Source organism: Terrapene carolina, unplaced genomic scaffold (assembly GCF_002925995.2).
Source record: "Terrapene carolina triunguis isolate 2854851 unplaced genomic scaffold, T_m_triunguis-2.0 Scaffold62, whole genome shotgun sequence".
Classification (NCBI taxonomy): Eukaryota; Metazoa; Chordata; order Testudines; family Emydidae; genus Terrapene; species Terrapene triunguis.
In genome coordinates this window covers 58954754-58972852 of record NW_020664413.1, presented here as the reverse complement: position 1 = coordinate 58972852, position 18099 = coordinate 58954754, and the positions used below count along the sequence as shown (strand labels likewise).

General features: G+C 42.0%; 1 protein-coding gene across 1 annotated transcript in view; it reads right to left on the bottom strand.

Annotated features, from left to right (window-relative positions):
• Positions 1 to 18099, bottom strand: part of PARD3B (par-3 family cell polarity regulator beta) — a 589898-nt gene that overhangs the window by 23161 nt on the left and 548638 nt on the right. Inside the window, exon 22 of the mRNA XM_024206395.2 lies at positions 8640 to 8719. Coding sequence (XP_024062163.1) covers positions 8640 to 8719 — 80 coding nt within the window. The remainder of the gene's footprint in view (positions 1 to 8639; positions 8720 to 18099) is intronic.

Below are 18099 nucleotides of genomic sequence, written 5' to 3'. Positions count from 1 at the left end.
CTATTTGATGTGGCAGAAAACAAAAGTAACAGAGAAGGAGCTAGGCAGAGTGGAGATCAGACAAGTATCACATAGGATGACTTCATGAGACCACCACATAGAATACAATGAATAGAAGCTCCCTGATTGAGAAACAATGGTTGACAGTGTGCCAAGATGAGGACAGGAGAGAGAAGTATGCAGAATGAGAGGGGCGTATGGAGCAAAACATTTGAGCACAGTCAAGAAACTCAGCACAACAATGATTCCCACAGCAATAAGCAATAGGAGGCAGATGGGAGAGTGACAATAAAAAAGAAAAACATTGAGAGCTCGGAGAATTATATAAGACATGAGGGAGATCTGGACTTTCCTAAGCATCAACCTAGCTATGAAAGAACCCCCTTTGGGGAGCAAATGGGGAAGTACATACAAACATTACAGTCAGGAAACTGACACATAGCTGGTACCAACTCAGGAGGATTCAAGGCTCCAGATACTGAAGAACCATCATTTTAGATCTTTTCAGTATCAAAAGATTTATTTCTCCCCTAAGGAAGTTTACACTGGAGTAGAGGGGCCAGCAGAGTTTTTCCTGCATCACTCAACCCTTATGCTGGACTGCAGCTGGAGTGATCACATGGTGGTGCCTTATTCCCCACTGTTTTGCACACAAGAAAGGGGCCAGAGAATCAAGTTTTACATGGTTCCAGTAGCTAGATTGCACAAGTGGCATGGAGGAGCTGCAGCCCCACATCCTGGCCCCAACTGAGAATAGTGGACTTGACCTTCTCAAACTGATCTCCCTGCATGATTGTACATATACATCCCACACTTTTGCCCAGTTATACCATTATTAGGTCCCAGTGCACACTACAAACTTTAACCAGGTGATGGACAATCATGTTGTAACCAGTCCTCTGACGTGGATGTTTCTGTAGTGTAGGTAGCCCCTAGGAGTGAGGTGGAGTCAGAGATGTCATTCAGACAGGCACGAGACACAATAGAGAGAGGTGCTTGGGACTGCATTTTCCATCTGGGAAAACTGATGGAAAGGAGGGAGTTTAATCCTCCACTGTCCATGAACTTCATTGATTTTTCAAGATTTGTCATGTATGGAAGTAGAAGGCAAGATTTGAGGCAAGTTAACCAGTTTAGATATGTGTGTGACCACATAATCTGTGTGACAATCAACAGTTTACAGTGCAGTGACTTAAGGACAAGAATGGATATCAAAATACATTAGTATGATATCACTAAGATAGATACAGGACAGAGTGGTCAGTGATGGAGTGGAGGAGGAAGGGATACAGATTAATTGTTGCTTATCCCAAGATGAGAAAGTTGCCTACCTCTCTACAGAATTTTGCAGGAAAAAAAATAAATGCAGCTAAATCGGAGTTGTTTCAACCTCAAGGTGAACATTTCGAATTCTATGATGACTGTAACAGGGAAGTATATTCTACTGAACATCAAAAGTTGACGGATTAGCTTTGTACAAATGCGTAAGATATACTCAGTAACGCAGCCTTCATGAAGGAACAGACCTTTGATAATTCTCAAGATCTGTCTGGACTTGGATTAATAAATTATTTCATTGCTGATAAAAGTTTGGCAAGAACGACACATTTATAAACATACAACATATGGGTCATTCTGTGCACTCTTTGTCCCAGGTTATTGCTACTAAAGTTGTAGTGGCGCCAATGATCAGTACTGGCATTACTTGGAATACATATCTGTTGAATGTAATATCATTGCCATCCTCTTGCATGTGCTAAAAACAATGCTGCAGTAAGCAAATGGAAATTCCAAGGCAGTGTATAATGCAGATATTAATTGAAGAGACAAACAAAGGAAAACAGAAGGGCAGATAAGTTTTAAGCACTAGGAAAGGTGTCAGAAGATAACTAGGTAGAACATCACAGGAATATCATAGGACAGAGTGATTATTTTTTGGTTAGCTGTGTACCAAAGGAGAGCAGTTTAAATGGGACAGACAATACAAATCAAACACAGAATGCACTGGATGAGCCAGATGGCGGTTCTATCCAAGAAGGGAGCCATTTTTAATTGGCAGGTGACATTTTTACTGAAGCAGGTTAATACTGATGCAGATTTCAAAAAAGAATTTTAAGGAATTATTCACATGGAAAGAGGGTCGTTGCCTTGTACAGTGGGAGTGAGAGGCATTTCCAGAAGATGAAGGCAGCATGGAAGAGCAGATGAGATGAGAGTTGAAGGTTATGAAGGGCCAGGCGAGGTGGGGAGTTATTTGCAGTGCACAAGGGAAAAGCAATGGAGCTGTAAAATGAGAGCAGACTTGTAGGCAAAAGCAGACTTCACAATCTTGAAATGATGGCAACTAGCGTGAACTTGATGAGGAAGCCAGTAGAGCTTGGTGAGGAACCTGCGCCTCCTATTTGTCTCTTTGAGAGCCTCCTTTATGAGGGCAGCTGTTATGGAAACTCTTCTTTTGCCCAGAATGGTGGGAAATGGCTTTTGCCTACATGACTGTCAATGCTGCCTCACAAACTGTCCGGCAGGGAAGGCTCCAGCCCCTTTGACAATGCTGTCTTCATGCCTTTAGTGAGAAACGTAAGCAGCTCAGCCTCTTTAATTTATCCAAGAGAAGGTTAAGAGATGAGGTGATCACAGAGTACAAGCACCTACTTGAGCAGAGATTTCTGACAGTAGGCAGCTCTTTAATCTAGCCAAAAAAGGCACAACAAGATCCAATGAATGGAAGCTGAAGCTAGATAAATTCAGACTAGAAACAAGGCACAATTTTTTAATCCTGAGGGTGAATAACCTGTGGAACAATTTATCTAGAGAACTGGTGGATTCTCCATCAGTGAAGTCTTAAAATCAAGACTAGATATCTTTGTAGAAGACATTCCATAGCTTAGGGATGGCCAAACTTACTGACCCTCTAAGCTTCATACGACAATCTTCAGAAGTTTGAGAGCTGGGGCACATCTGCTGGGACTTGGGGCTTCAGCCCCACAAGGGATGCCTGCTGGGGCTCGGGGCTTCAGCCCCACTTCTGCTGAAGCCATGAGGCCCGGCTGGTGCGCTCTGGGGCTCAAGCCCCAAGGCCCGCCTCCCCACTGGACAGAAGTCCCTACCCTACACCACCCCGCTGCAAGGCAGAGGTCCTGAGCTCCCCCCCAAGTGTGGTGGGTGGAGAATGGGGTGGGTGACATAGGGGGTTCAGCGAGCCGCACGTTAACAGTAAAGAGCTGCATGTGGCTCGTGAGCCACAGTTTGGCTACCCATGCATAGCTCAAACAGAAGTTATGATCTTGATGCAGAAACTACTGGGTAAGGTTCTAGGGGCCTGTGTTATTAAGCAGGTCAGACTAGGTGATCACAATGGTCCTGTCTGGCCTTGGAATCTATGATACCCCTTTTATTTACTGACCTAGGAAGTGCAAGTTGCAGAGTGGATCCTGAACATGAGTCTCCTGACAATGGCAAGGCATTGTGCTGCCACTTCTTTAATTAATACATTAATAGATTTCCCATCTTTATGGTACATATTATATCGAACTTAAACACTCTTGTGAATGTAAAGTGCCATTCTGCTCAGCCCTCTTCTCCTTGGCCATGGAAATGATCGATACAATCTGAATTCATTTTTTAGTCTTTACAGTTATTTTTTAATGCTCTTTTTGCCACAAACACTTGTTCTTGGATCATATGAGGTACTGAAACCTTGACTTTTTTTGGCATCAGCACTTCTTACTAGCAAGGGGACTGAGATTTGTGGTATATATCACAGCATCACCAATCCCTGGGCCTGTCTTAGTGACTGTCAGCCCAGTTACTAGTCAGAGCCTACTATCGAAGCCATTAGGAGAAAGGAATAACTCTTCGTGCTTAGGACATAATATTTCCCCAATTGGGGCTGCCATGAGCAAAATTATAGCTTACATTATGACAGACTGCAATGAAATTGAAGTGCAAAAAAAAAAACCTGTGAGCAATAAACCAGCTTCAAGTTCATATTTGTCCACTGGTTTAACCAAATGTGAAAGAGAGAGAGGTGGGTTACTGAAGACAAACGAACAAAAATATTTTTCTAGCTCCTCATATTATAGCCATGCTCCTATTTCCCAAATAGTACCCCGAGGAGCCTAAGAATCAAGCCCTTTTCCTTCTAAGAGGGAGGATTTAACATTGCTTAATAATACCATTCAGCACTACTCAGCCTTAGCCCTGGAGCATCGCATAACTACTGAGTGCCAAGAACTGTATCTTTCTTGCAAAGCTTTATGTTCTGCCTTTACCATTTTGCTTCCCTTCAGGAGATGATATAGCACAGTGCCGTATGAGACGGGGACCTGTCACTAGCCTGCCATAGTAACACACCAATAACTCAGTAGATAACATTTGCCTCTCTCTAGATGTTTTCAAATAAAGCCCATAATCTGATACTAGCTTCGATAAAAACTTGACCACATAACTCAGTTGGCTACTGATTAAGCTAGTCACATATTAAAGCTTCCTTTAAGGCTGTTGTCTACCTTTTTTTTTTTTTTTAAACAGACAGAAGTATTTCAACTTTTAATTAAAAAATAACCTTACATAGAACAGATCCTGCTCCCATCACAGCCAGCAGGGTTTTGTCACTGAGCTCAATAGGAGCAGGATTACCTCCATATATTTTAAATTCTTTGCTTCTTTTGTTGAAAAGGCAAGCACACGTACAGAACCGCGTTTTCTCTAATTCTGCTATAAAATAGAGGTCATGAGCCAGTGAAGCTACATTGATTTACACCAGCTAAGAATCTGATCCATTGTGCTTTGGTTAAACCTCTCAGCACCCACAGGGAAGGGAGATGAAAACGTAAGGCCATAGGGCAAAGTGCCACGGGTGTTTTAAAGCTGGGATTTGAACTTTAATGAAAGATATAGCAGGAGAGCTTGGGTATGCTACCAGTGACAATCATGCCTTCTTTGTAGGTAGCCTCGCACACCTTCAGAGTTGAACGGGTGCCCTGGGAATGTACGACATATTTTTCAAAATAATGTGATGGTAACCCTAGTTCTCGCTTGCCCATTTCAGAGGGATGCCAAAGCTCTCCTATTCATTCGTTCATTCCAATCTCTCATGCCCTCCAACATGGCTCCTGCTTGTTGCCAGGTAGCAGTAACAGTTTTATTGCATGGGCATCTAATTATTCCAGCTATTGTGCTGATTTTTTTCCCAAGAGAAATCAGCCACAGCCCAAGCCCGGATGCTTTCCTTTCTGTTGCAGAAGTGTTCTCCCTTCCTCCCTGGGACTTTTGAAGCTTGGCGAATTTAGGTAAGTCCCACGTGCTGGTGACAGAGACTTACTTTTATAAAACTGTGTAAGATTAGAAATGTGCTTAATTTGTTAGGAAATGGTCTCTGCAACCCGATTCCACCACCCCTGTCTAGTCCTAAAAGCCAGTTGCTTACATTAGATTACAGCTTTTTGCATTGATTGGCTGATAAAAGGAAGGTGAGAAGGATTTTGATAATTTACCGTTAGATCAGACTACCCACATTTTTTTTACAAATTTCCCACAATGTTCAAGATGCTCAGTTTGATCATACTTCCCATGACGAGCTTTGGGAAAACGCTAGCCTACTGCAGACCAGTCAGGCTGCAGTCAGTGATGGGCAGCAGAGCGAGATCTCTAATGGAGAATGTGAACAGCATAGACTAAAATGCCAGCAGTGTGTGGACGACATTCAGCTATACACCACATCCAGAGCAGACGGAAACAGCACCATCCCACAGGTGCCCAATGGCTTGACTGAGTTCAACAACTGGATGAAGAACAGGTGAATAAAGCTGAGCCCCGGAAAGAAGGAGGCGATACCGATGGGGAGAGGGAAGTACATTGAAGAACATGTCATCTTGATAAGGACATCTATCTATCTTAAGGTTTTGTACTGCTGCCCATTCCTCATAGTATCCAAGTGCTTTCCATGTAAAATAGATTATTAACGATCTGAAGGCAGATTTCCAGAGTTCTCGTCCTTGGTTTTCACCTGGATTCCTCTATACTTCCAGATATTCAAATGGCCAGCTCTGCAAAAAAATCTGCATTTCCATTAGTGGCTGCCAGGAAGACTGCAGCCTCTTCCGCTGGATTCAGACTTTGCCCCGGTGACCCACTCATTTATGATCTCTGGGCTTGATTACTATGGTGGTTTCAGAGAAGTAAACTTACAAGAGCTCTTTAGAATTGGTTCAGAACACAGCAGCCCGTCTGCTGAACAACACACGCAGTCGACAGCACATCACTCCAGTGCTCTGCTCTCTCCATAATAGAAACATTATGGAGGCAAACTACTGATATTGCATGAACCCTGGCAGCGTGGGTGCTAAAACCATGAGTTACTGACACCCCAACTAAAGTACAGTGTGACTCATGGGACAGCCTAATCTTCTTAGACAGGCACTGAGCAGAAGTGACTCCCTCTTTATACTGAGCCCCAAAGGCTATAGAAAGTCTTGATAACTTCCTAAATTCCCCATCCTATCGAGCTAAACCCTCCAAGCCCTGTCGAGATTTAGGGTATGGAGTCTAGTATCCACTAGCCGAAATTGAGGTTTTGAGAAGAACATGGGGAGATTAATGGGTTGAATCAGATGGAACTACTCGGGAAAAAAACAATTGGGTGTCATTGTGAATAGCTCACAGGAATTGCCTACTAAGGATGTAGCAGCACTCACAAAAGCAAACAAGACATAGGATGCAAAAAGAACAGGATGGAAAATAGTAGTGAAAACAGTCTAATGTCATATAAAAGAATGGTATGCTCATACCTGGAACACTATGATCAGTTCTGGTCATCCTATCTCAAAAAAAGATATAGCTGAAATAAGAGGGAATTCAGAGATGGGTAATTAAAGTGATTAGAGGCATAGGAAGACTACCATATTAAGAGAGATTGAAAAGAATAGGATTGTTTAGTTTGGAGAGCAGATGAATAAGAGAGGACATGAAAGAGGAATGCAAAACAATGAATGGGGCAGAGAAGGTATATTGGGTATTGCTGTTCAAGTTTTTCTCGTGATTCAAGAACAAGTGGATGATCAATAAAATTGATAGCCAGTAAATTTTAAAACTGATAAAAAGGCAATTTTTTTTAAACTCTACATATACTTAACCTGTGGAACTTGCTGCTAAAAGATATAACTGAGGACAAGAACTTAGTAGGATTCAGAAAAAAGGATTGGACATATATTATGGATAATGAGAACAGGAAAAAATATAAAAAACATTGCTGGGAATCAAACAGCACTCTGTTAAGCTGTGTTGCTGCAGCAGTGTTGGTCCCAGTATATGAGAGACAAGTGGGTGAGACTTTTATTGGACCGGCTTCTGTTGACGGAAGAGACACAGTTTCAAGCTTCAAAGAACTTTTCATCAGGTCCTTTGAGGCTTTGTGAAGCTTGAAAGCATGTTCCTCCACCAACAGAAGTTGGTCCAATAAAAGATATTAACTCACCCACCTCGTCTGTCTAATATCCTGGGACCAACATCACTAGACCACCACTGCAAACAACCACCAATACAAGTTGATAAAAGGCAGTCATTGAACCACAGATGCATTCTGTGGTTTAAACAACACATCATGCATTAAAAAGTTCTTACTTAAGTCCAACAATGCTGAAGTTTGTGAAACAGCTTTTCTTAGCGAGATCTCATTATTTTCAAGCATTGAGATATTCTCTATATTCTAGTTCATAGTGGTATGTCATATTACATTAAGGTCAATCAGCCTTTGCAATAACACATTTAGAAACAAACAGTCAAATGGAAAAAATAGAAGAAAAGATGTAGCTAGAATGCACATTCATTTATTTCCTAAAAATACCAGCACCGATGTGCCATGCCCTTTGGGGTCCCCAGGAAATGTGGCACTAGTTGATTGTCTCATCCTCATTTAGGAAAACTTGCTCCTCCACATCTCTACCTAAGATCCACTTTCTTGCTTAGCATGCTTGGAGGATAAATATTCTCTATTTTCATTTTCTCCCCACTGCTCTAACCTTTCTTCATTTCTTTTTCTAGCTTGCTAATTCTCACACTCTGCTATTATAACTCCCACAGAATCTGGATTGTAATCTTTGAAAGGTTTCCTCTTTGTCATGCCCTGCTGATTCCAGACTAAAATTATTCATAAAAAACCCCCCCAAACCCCTAAGAATTCCCTCTAATTTCCAATAGGGTTGAATTACAGTATATAGTTACCATACTGGAACAGGATTGCTAGTCAAATTTTCCTTCCAGCAATGGTGGGACTGTAGGAGCTGTCACTGCTGCAGTGCAAACGCCTCACAGCAATGCTCTGTCATTGCCAGCTATGATTTTAGCACTATAAACTTTGTCACAGTTATGCCCTGCTAAGACCTGCTATAACTCTAGCACACTAAGCTTCCTCAATGTCATGTTCTTCCCCTGTGGATCATGACTCTTGCTGACATGTTCAATGAGAACGACTTTATTTTTTTTTAAATCAACTGTCTAAATTATTAATACAGTTATAAAGATGGCACTAAATCATCAGCAGAAGGCAGCGAGACAAAACTGCAACATAATCTCTCATTTCAGAGCCAGACGGCTGTTCTATGCAGATAAAATCAGTGCATGAGGAAGCCTCAATGATGTACCTGGGTAAGGATGCATATTGCCTTTCCATCCCTTCAAAGTGGAGATTGTGTGAACTCCCATCTGGACCTTTTCCAGACACCTGTGGAGAGAAGAGTAATTAGAGATGAAGATCAATTATACACCCCGGTTACTGACAATGCATCTCAAAATGATAATCAGAGAACAAATGATGCTGCAGGGTGCCAAAATCAACAAAAGAAAGGCAGAGGCTCAGAGAATCCACAAATCCCATACTTAATCTTATCACTGCTAACAAGAAAGGGTTCCATATCAAAGGGCTGTTTAGAACAGGTACCTTCCTCAGTGCGGTTCCCTTGGCAGTAGGCCAGCAGGGATACTGTAAACTTTTTTGGTTAGTCTCCCACCCGTAATTCAGTAAAATCAGGAGATAAACCTGATTAAATAAAAGAATTTTAATATTGCTGAGTCATGCACACATTATTCAAAGGAAAGAATGAGTTTACATACTAGTTCCAGATCTGTTTATCATCTCTTGTCAAGTTTTCTACAGTAAAAAAGGTGATATAAACAACCTTTGCTTTCATTCACAACACAAATCTAGAAGCTTTCCCTAACACTGTTGTAAAGCTGAATATCCAACAGGGACGTCGGTGCATTTATCATGCTCTAGTGTCATTTCAGAAGTGAAGCATTAATGTGCTCAGTGAAAACATCAGCTCTCTACTTGGTTTGTTTTCAAGATGGCAGCTCGAGTTGGCTGAGTGTGAAATCCTATCAGGAAGACTCAAACTGAGGTAAGAATGCTGAACTTAGATGCTTTTAGCTCATAGGAGTTCTCCCAATTTCACTCACTCAATGCCCGCTGATGGCCCAAGTGTTAAGAGCCTTGTTCAAATGTAGCTATTAGTCTTTTCCTCCATAAATGCAGAAGGCTCACTGACTGCATTCAGTGTTTCCTACATTAGTATGTAGTCCTATTCTGGCACTGCTAGAATCAGCAGTTTTATAAAGCAATATACCATGAGGCCATTTAAAATCCTCTTCCCCTTTTACAGATTCATGGCAGAAGGGAAGATTTAATGCCTTTTCAAACACTTCTTAACAATTCATTAAGAAGAAAAGAATAAATCACACTCGGCTTTCTGTAAATGTCTGATTATAAAAAGAGGAAACACAAACTAAAAGTAACATGTTTTTCACATTCTACAGGTTAGAGAGCACCCTTCTGTCAATCTTGGCATTTATGCACAATACGTCAGTTTCACTAAAGAGATTTAAAATCTGTCGTGATGGAAAGTTTGTGCAGTGAGTTAATTAGGCTTATTCACCTGTATATAATGTTTTCATGTAAAATATCTCTTAGAGAGATCCATAACAAAAACCAAGTCCAGTGTAAACAGATGTATTATCAGACTAAGTTGCTAGGCAGAGAGAGTTTCAGGAATTATTGTAGACTAGTAGCATTATGCCAAGTCTGCCGCCTAATATTCCGAGCTAATATTAGTAATAATCCAGCCTTTTGCTAAGTGAACAATTTATTCTGGAGGGGCCCTTGGCTAATGCCTCTTGATTTGAATCAAAATGGTAAGGGGACGTTAAGGGGTTGATGAGTACCAGAAAATAATCATCTCTGATTTGAAATAACCCTACTTTAATAGTGCCTCACTGAGGGGGGAAAAAATCACTGTCCTAGATTTCATAAGGCGGGTAGAAGGCCAAACAGATTATTTTGTTCATTTTTCCACCAGTAAAAGTGACACACGTTTTATACAGAAAGTGAATACAAAAATTCACAGTCACTTCAGCTGTTCTCACACTTCAGTAATTTTCCTTAAATAGCTGGGTACTCTGGTGATAGACAATCCCAGAACTTTTTGCTATTTTTTGCGGAAAAGCAAAGGAAAGAAAACAGATTTAAGCTTTTGTTTACTGAGCACAAAAATCATGTAAAATATGGTCTACCTGCTTGATTCATGATAGAGGATACAGGATAAATGATACACACGGGTAGTTAATTCCAAATTCTAAACCGGAATGCAAGTTTCCTGGTGATTACTTTTAAGCCTACTAAGTGTAACAGCAGTCAACGTACAGCAACACGAAATGATGAAATTTACTGGGTGTTTACCAAGGAAAACTTATGTAGTCACTATGCAAGTAAAAAGTATCTACATTAGATGTGTGCATTGTAACAACCTGAAACATCAATCTTCTGATTGTTTCTTACAGAGAAAATAAAATCAGGTGTCTCCTGCCAGTTCTGTTTGTGTTTGTGCTCTGAGATACAGTTACCATAGAAACTAATTGTGGATACAATTTCACAAATTTGGCTCCACGTAGCTGATGAGTAGACCCCTGTGAAACCCTTTTTCATTTTATAGTTTTTCCATTTCATTTTGGGGGCCCAGGTGGGGTGGTCGGGATGCCCTGCAGTTGCAGAATGAGCCTGCCTAACACTCACTGTGCAGTGGCGGCTCCTGTGCCATGGTGCTGGGCCTGCCTGCCCGCTCCGGGCATTGTGACCTGCCACATGGGATCACTGTGCTGCCCTCAGGTTTGGCCGGCAACTCTTCCATCCTGGTGGGTGGCTGGATCAACCCAGAGTGGCAGAGTGACCCAGTGCGCCAGGTCACAACACCTGGAGCAGAGCCCAGCCCCACTGCACAGGAGCTGCTGCTGTGAGGTTAGGTTTTTTTGTTTTATTTCATGTTATTTCACATTCGTGAAAAACATGGGGCTCTATGATGATTCTCTGCACCCCATGTAGAGCTGTCCAATAAGCTTAAAGAGCAAACTCTGTGTCTTTAATTAAAGACTTAGCCATCCCTTCTCATTTCCTTTTCCCCATCTGTCTACACATCAGTAAAGATGATACATTACTGAATCACAAGTAAAATGATTTCTGAAAGAAGATATTGACCTGACGAAAAGACAAAGGAAAAAGTTATTGCACTAGAAATGTCTGCATTGTTTGCTATGTTCTGGGAACAGTATAAAGGATGGCTCTGTATCAGTCTCTATGCTCTTTGGGATTAGTTAGGCTAATAATTTGTTTTAGAAGGACTAACTTAAAAGATCAAGCACCAACCAGTAAGAACAAAGTTGATCTTCAGGTCCAAGCATTGGTACACAAGTTTTAAACACCGTATTTACTTGCCTTAGTATTAACTATAAATAATTAACTGTATTAACTCAGAAAAAAGACCTAGCCATCACTGTGGAGAGTTTGCTATAGATCTTTGCTCAATTTATAGAAGTGGTCAAAGGACGCACGCAAAATATTGGGATGCAAAAGGAATGGGATAGAGAATTATGCAGAAACTTTTATAATACAATTAAATAAATCAGTGCAATGGCTTTAGCTGGAATACTGTGCTCACTTTCAATTATCCTATAGAATATAGTAGAAATGGTGAAAAATTACTGGAAGCATAGAATCATAGAAGATTAGGGTTGGAAGAGACCTCAGGAGGTCATCTAGTCCAACCCCTGCTCAAAGCAGGACCAACACCAACTAAATCATCCCAGCCAGGGCTTTGTCAACCCAGGCCTTAAAAACCTCTAAGGATGGAGATTCCACCACCTCCCTAGGTAACCCATTCCAGTGCTTCACCACCCTCCTAGTGAAATAGTGTTTCCTAATATCCAACCTAGACCTCCGCCACTGCAACTTGAGATCATTGCTCCTTGTTCTGTCATCTGCCACCACTGAGAACAGCTGAGCTCCATCCTCTTTGGAACCTCTCCCCACCCCCTTCAGGTAGTTGAAGGCTGCTATCAAATCCCCCCTCACTCTTCTTTTCTGCAGACTAAACAAGCCCAGTTCCCTCAGCCTCTCCTCATAAGTCATGTGCCCCAGCCCCCTGATCATTTTTGTTGCCCTCCGCTGGACTCTTTCCAATTTGTCCACATCCTTTCTGTAGCGGGGGGACCAAAACTGGACACACTACTCCAGATGTTGCCTCCCCAGTGCTGAATAGAGGGGAATAATCACTTCCCTCGGTCTGCTGGCAATGCTCCTACTAATGCAGCCCAATATGCTGTTAGCCTTCTTAGTAACAAGGGCACACTGCTGACTCATATCCATAACCCCAGGTCCTTTTCTGCAGAACTGTTGCTTAGCCAGTCGGTCCCCATGGGAGTCTTCCATCCTAAGTGCAGGACTCTGCACTTCTCCTTGTTGAACCTCATCAAATTTTTTTGGCCCAATCTTCCAATTTGTCTAGGCCACTCTGGACCCTATCTCTACCCTCCAGCGTATCTATCTCTCCCCGCAGCTTAGTGTCATCCGCTAACTTGCTGAGGATGCAATCTATCCCATCGTTCAGATCATTAATAAAGATGTTGAACAAAACCGGTTCCAGGACTGACCCCTGGGACACTCCGCTTGATACCGGCTGCCTACTAGACATTGAGCTGTTGATCACTACCCATTGAGCCCAACAATCAAGCCAGCTTTCCATCCACCTTATAGTCCATTCATCCAATCCATACTTTAACTTTTTGGCAAGAATACTGTGGGAGACGGTATCAAAAGCTTTGCTAAAGTCAAGATATATCACTCCACCGCTTTCCCATATCCACAGAGCCAGTTATCATAGAAGGCAATCAGGTTGGTGAATCCATGTTGACTGTTCCTGATCACTTTCCTCTCCTCCAAGTGCTTCAAAATGGTTTCCTTGAGGACCTGCTCCATGATTTTTCCAGGGACTGAGGTGAGCCTGACTGGTCTGTAGTTCACCGGGTTCTCCTCCTTCCCTTTTTTAAAGATGGGCACTATATTTGCCTAGTTACAGGCAGTAACTGTGAAATATTAGTATCACAGTCTTTTAACATAAAGTGTGCTTTTATGTATTACTCTTAACATGTTCAAGGGTTTTTCCAAAAGATTAGGCACATTGTACATTTTTACAATTCTTGTTATTAGCAACATGTTAGTCACAAAAGTTAACATTAGCATTACTATTAACATTAAATTCATTGCGGGTGTACCTTTACGTTTATTTTTGTCATGCCACGCCTTTGGCTCAATACCATTGTGGTTCTGGCATTTTAGGGATAACCTGTGGCTTTCATTAGCATGATAAACTTTTCCCCTTTCTTCCTGTTCTGGAGGGTCAAAATCTGAGCTCTTTTGCTTAACCAAATTCATTGGCCGGCTGGGTGTGTCCTTTTTGCTAACAGCTCTACAGGCAGGTCTTTCTCCCCCCCAGTCAGTCAGGTAATTTGCATCAACACAGACACTAGTTTGTTTATTAGTTTTCAGATCCTTAAATGTCACCAATTCCAAGGCTGGACTCTGTCTTAAAGAGATACCATCCATTTTCACTAGCATGTTAGACTCAAGGTTCTTTTGTCCTTCTATTACCAACCTCTGCTTCCACATGGAATCAGATGTCAAGTCCACTAAGAGACTACAAGACATTTCCAAAGTGTCTAGAAATGAGTTTACTTGCCATTCCCTGTATTCTCGAGAGATTAACTGCACAACTGTCCTCCTGCCCTGCAGATTCAGCTGTCCAGTCTTCCCTCTGAACCTGAGATACAGATCGTTTACTCAAAGAATCAACATGGAGACAGTTCCAACGCCACGGTCTTCCCAACAAGCTGGTTAAGCTTATAGGGCTGTTTAAAGTCCCTAATAATGTTTATTCCATCTGAAATCTCCTCAAAGCTATCCACACTGGGTCTTTCCAAAGCAAAGTCAGTGGCTCTATACAACCTCAGAAAGACTCTGGCAGTTAGGAACTGAAACAAGCCTCCCAGACAAACTGTTGCTTTCTCTATACAGTGATTCACCCTGAGTTAACTCAATCAAATCACTTCTGCAACTGATGGATGTGGAAAACTGCTTGCAAAAACTACCCTGAAGATTTTTCTCTTCAGGAATCTTTCTAAGCAACAACCCATTTTCCACAGAAATTCTGCCCTTACCCTTTTCACCTAGGGCTTGCTCTAAAGGAACATTTTCCTGAGCAACAACAGACTCTTCCTGGGTTTCACTTAAATCCAGAATCACCTCTGGTCCATCACGAGGATTTTTACATAACCCCCTTTCAGGCAAGCTGATAGACTCACTAGTCAAAAGGTTAGAAGCACTTTCTTTCCCTCTGCCACACACAAGCTTAGGAATCATTTCCTCCTTGTTTCAAATTTTCACACTGTTAGTGGGTAACACAGTTAAATCACCTTCATGCTCTCCTTGTGTCCTGGCTATGATATCAACCTGGTTAAACAGAGCTGTTGTACCTTTACCCAGCAACACACTAGCAACAGGCAAAACAGAACTATTTATGACATTAACTGGATGCAACCTAATTACAATGTCACCCTCCCTAGCAGACACAAATTTAGGAATACTTCCTTCCTGGGCTTTAGTTGTATCCAGAACCAACTTTGGGTCAGCTGATAAATTTTCAACCATCATAGGCTGACAGCCTTCTTCTGTCTGCTCTGCAAACAGAAACAGTCCCCTTTAACAGACAAACAGCTTATATCCTTTCCTTTGTCCCAGAACACATGGCTGTTCACGGACAATTGCTTGGAGATTGGGGTAGCTCTAGGGTGACCAGATGTCCCGATTTTATCGGGACTGTCCCGATATTTGCTTGTTTGTCCCGCGTCCTGACTGATGTGCGATCGGGTCACTGGACAAACAAGCAATTTTGCCCTCCCAGAGGGACTCTCGCCACCCCCCACGCCCGATGCCGTCCCCTCCTTCCCCCATTGGATCCCTCCCCAAATCCCCGCCCTGGCCCCGCCTCTTCCCCAAGCACGTGGCATTCCTCCTCCGTCCCAGGCTTGCAGCTGTAATGGCGGCGCAAGCCTGGAGGGAGGGGGTGGTGGCGCGGCTTCCACTTCCTGGAGCTGGTGAGTACGAGCTCCGGCACCGGGCGGGCAAGGGGGGCTGGCAAGGGGGCTGCTCCCCCAGGAGGGAGATGGGGGAGCAGGTAAGGTGTAGGGATACTCATGTTCCACTAACCTTGCCTTCCCAAACTGCTGATTAGACAAAGCCATCAGCCCAGAAGGCAGCCTATGCTCATCTAAACTTTCTTTGCCTTCTCCTCCCTTAATAGATAAACTGCTGTTTTCCCACAAACAGTGCCTTATTACACTGAGCTGCTTTAAGCACATCACTTTTACCTGGGTCAGGCTTACTTTCCCAAGCTTTACTAGCCAACAATTTATCACTCACCAAGAATGTACCCTTTCCTTCCTCAGTTAGGGCTTTAACCTGATCACCAATTTTAATTTGTTCTAGAGAAACATCTTCCTGAGCCTTATCTAATGCCAGATTCACTTCTGAGATACCAGACAGACACTCAGAAATTTTTTCCACATATGCACTGCTTCTTTGCACAGACAAACAGCCATCTTCCTCAGACAAACATTTGGAGAAACCCTCCATAGGCAAATCCTTGCCCCAATAGACACAGGTTCAGGATTATTTCTTTCTTGTGACTGGTTTATGTCAACCTGACTGAACAAAGCTTTAATATCATCCCCAATCAAAAGATCCTTAGGCAATAACTTCCTTACACCAGCTATAACTTCATGTTTAACACCATTCCATTCAAGATGGATTCTGGCTAAAGGCACACTTCCAGTAAACTCATAGAGGATTACAATATTCACACTCTGATTTGGTAAATAATCTTCCTCTTTGACAAAATCTGCTTTAACAAGAGTGATATCAGAAGCTGTAATTTGCCCTAAACAGTGTTTACCATTGACTTTTACCTTCTCTGCACAAGTTATGGGGTTACCTTCACCCAAGCTTGCAGTAAAAGCATTTACATAAAAGGTGGCAGTGTTGGGGTAAATTTGGTTACACACAGACAACTGCTTAGAGGCAAACAACATACCAACATTGTAACAAACTGGATAGATTCTATCCCCATCTTTGTTATTGCAAGGAATTGTTTTTTCAGTATGATACAGTTCCTGTTGTTCCTTTATTCTCTTGAGTTGGAGCTTAAGTCTGTCCACTTTTGCCTTAGCTTCTAGTTCCTCAATCAAATATGCGCCATTTTTTGTTCATGTTCAAAACACAGGCACATTCTCTTTCAGCAGTTTCTCCTTCCATATCAGCTATTTTTTGCTTTTGTTCAAGTTCTAGGTACTGGTTTCTCACTGCAAGCATTTTCTCTGGATCTGCTTCCTTATCACTGGCAATTAACAGATTTTTCAGTTCCTGCTCTGGGGCTTTTTGCTTAAAATACAATCCTCTCTATAAGCACAATTCTTCCAGACTTTTTCTGTCAGGATCTTGATCAGGGGTCACTCATTGTAACTGATTTTTAACCCTTAAACTCTCCAATATCAAAATTAAATTTTGACAAGCGTGTGGTTCTGATCCAAAACCCCAATTAACCTGTGGTAATGTGTATCCTGCCGACTACGCCACTGTGCCCGGGGTTCTAGTGGGGAGCCAGCTGTGGTACCTCAGTTAGGGTGAACTGCAAAGAATGGGGCAGCCAAAAAGCTGGTGGATATTCCAATACTTAGATTCACCAAGCCAGCACAAAACAAGCTTCTTTATTACCTTACTGGTTACTCAGAAGTCCAAACAACTTAAAGTGATCCAGCCTCAGGCCTCCATCCACGTCGAATATAATGAAAATTTCTGTAAATCTTATTTCATCATATAAAAGAACAGGTTCTACCAATCCCAAAGGATCGGACACATTACCTCCCAGGTTAACGAATGTTTCAGATCTTACCCAAATACATGCTACAGCCAATTCTTATTAACTAAAATCTAAAGGTTTATTTGTAAAAAGAAAAGAAAAGAAAAGAGAGAGTTAAAATTGGTTAAAGGAATCAATTACATACAGTAATGGTAAAGTTCTTGGCTCAGGCTTGTAGCAGTAATGGAATAAACTGCTGGTTTAGGTCAAGTCTCTGGAGTACATCCACAGCTTGGATGGGTCATTCAGTCCATTGTTCAGAGCTTCAGTTTGTAGCAAAGTTCCTCCAGAGGTAAGAAGCAGGATTGAAGACAAAATGGAGAAGATGCAGCTGCCTTTTATAGTTTCTTGCCATGCGGCCGATGCTTCCTTTGTTTCAAACACAAGCTGCACAGCACATGGCTTGGAAGCCTTTGAGTTCTCTCCATAGGCATTTCCTTGCATGCCTTGCTGAATCATAAGGTGTATCTGCCTTCTCTCAATGGATTAATTGTATAGCTGATGGTCCTTAAAGGGCCATCAAGCAGGCTAGGCAGTGCTGATGCCAAACTGTCTGGGGGTGTCACCCAGAAGCATAGCACAAGTTTGAAATACAGACCTACATACATATCTATAACTCATAATACAAGGGTGATACAAATATATAAACACAATTATCATATCTGGCAAATTAGGACATCTTTGCAGATATCTTACATGGCATATCTGGTTGATTACTTCGTGGGAGTCAGCATCTTACTTGACAACCTTTGTACAATATTTGCTGCAAATATGTAACAGTGGTTGCAAAATGATCTATATGGTCATA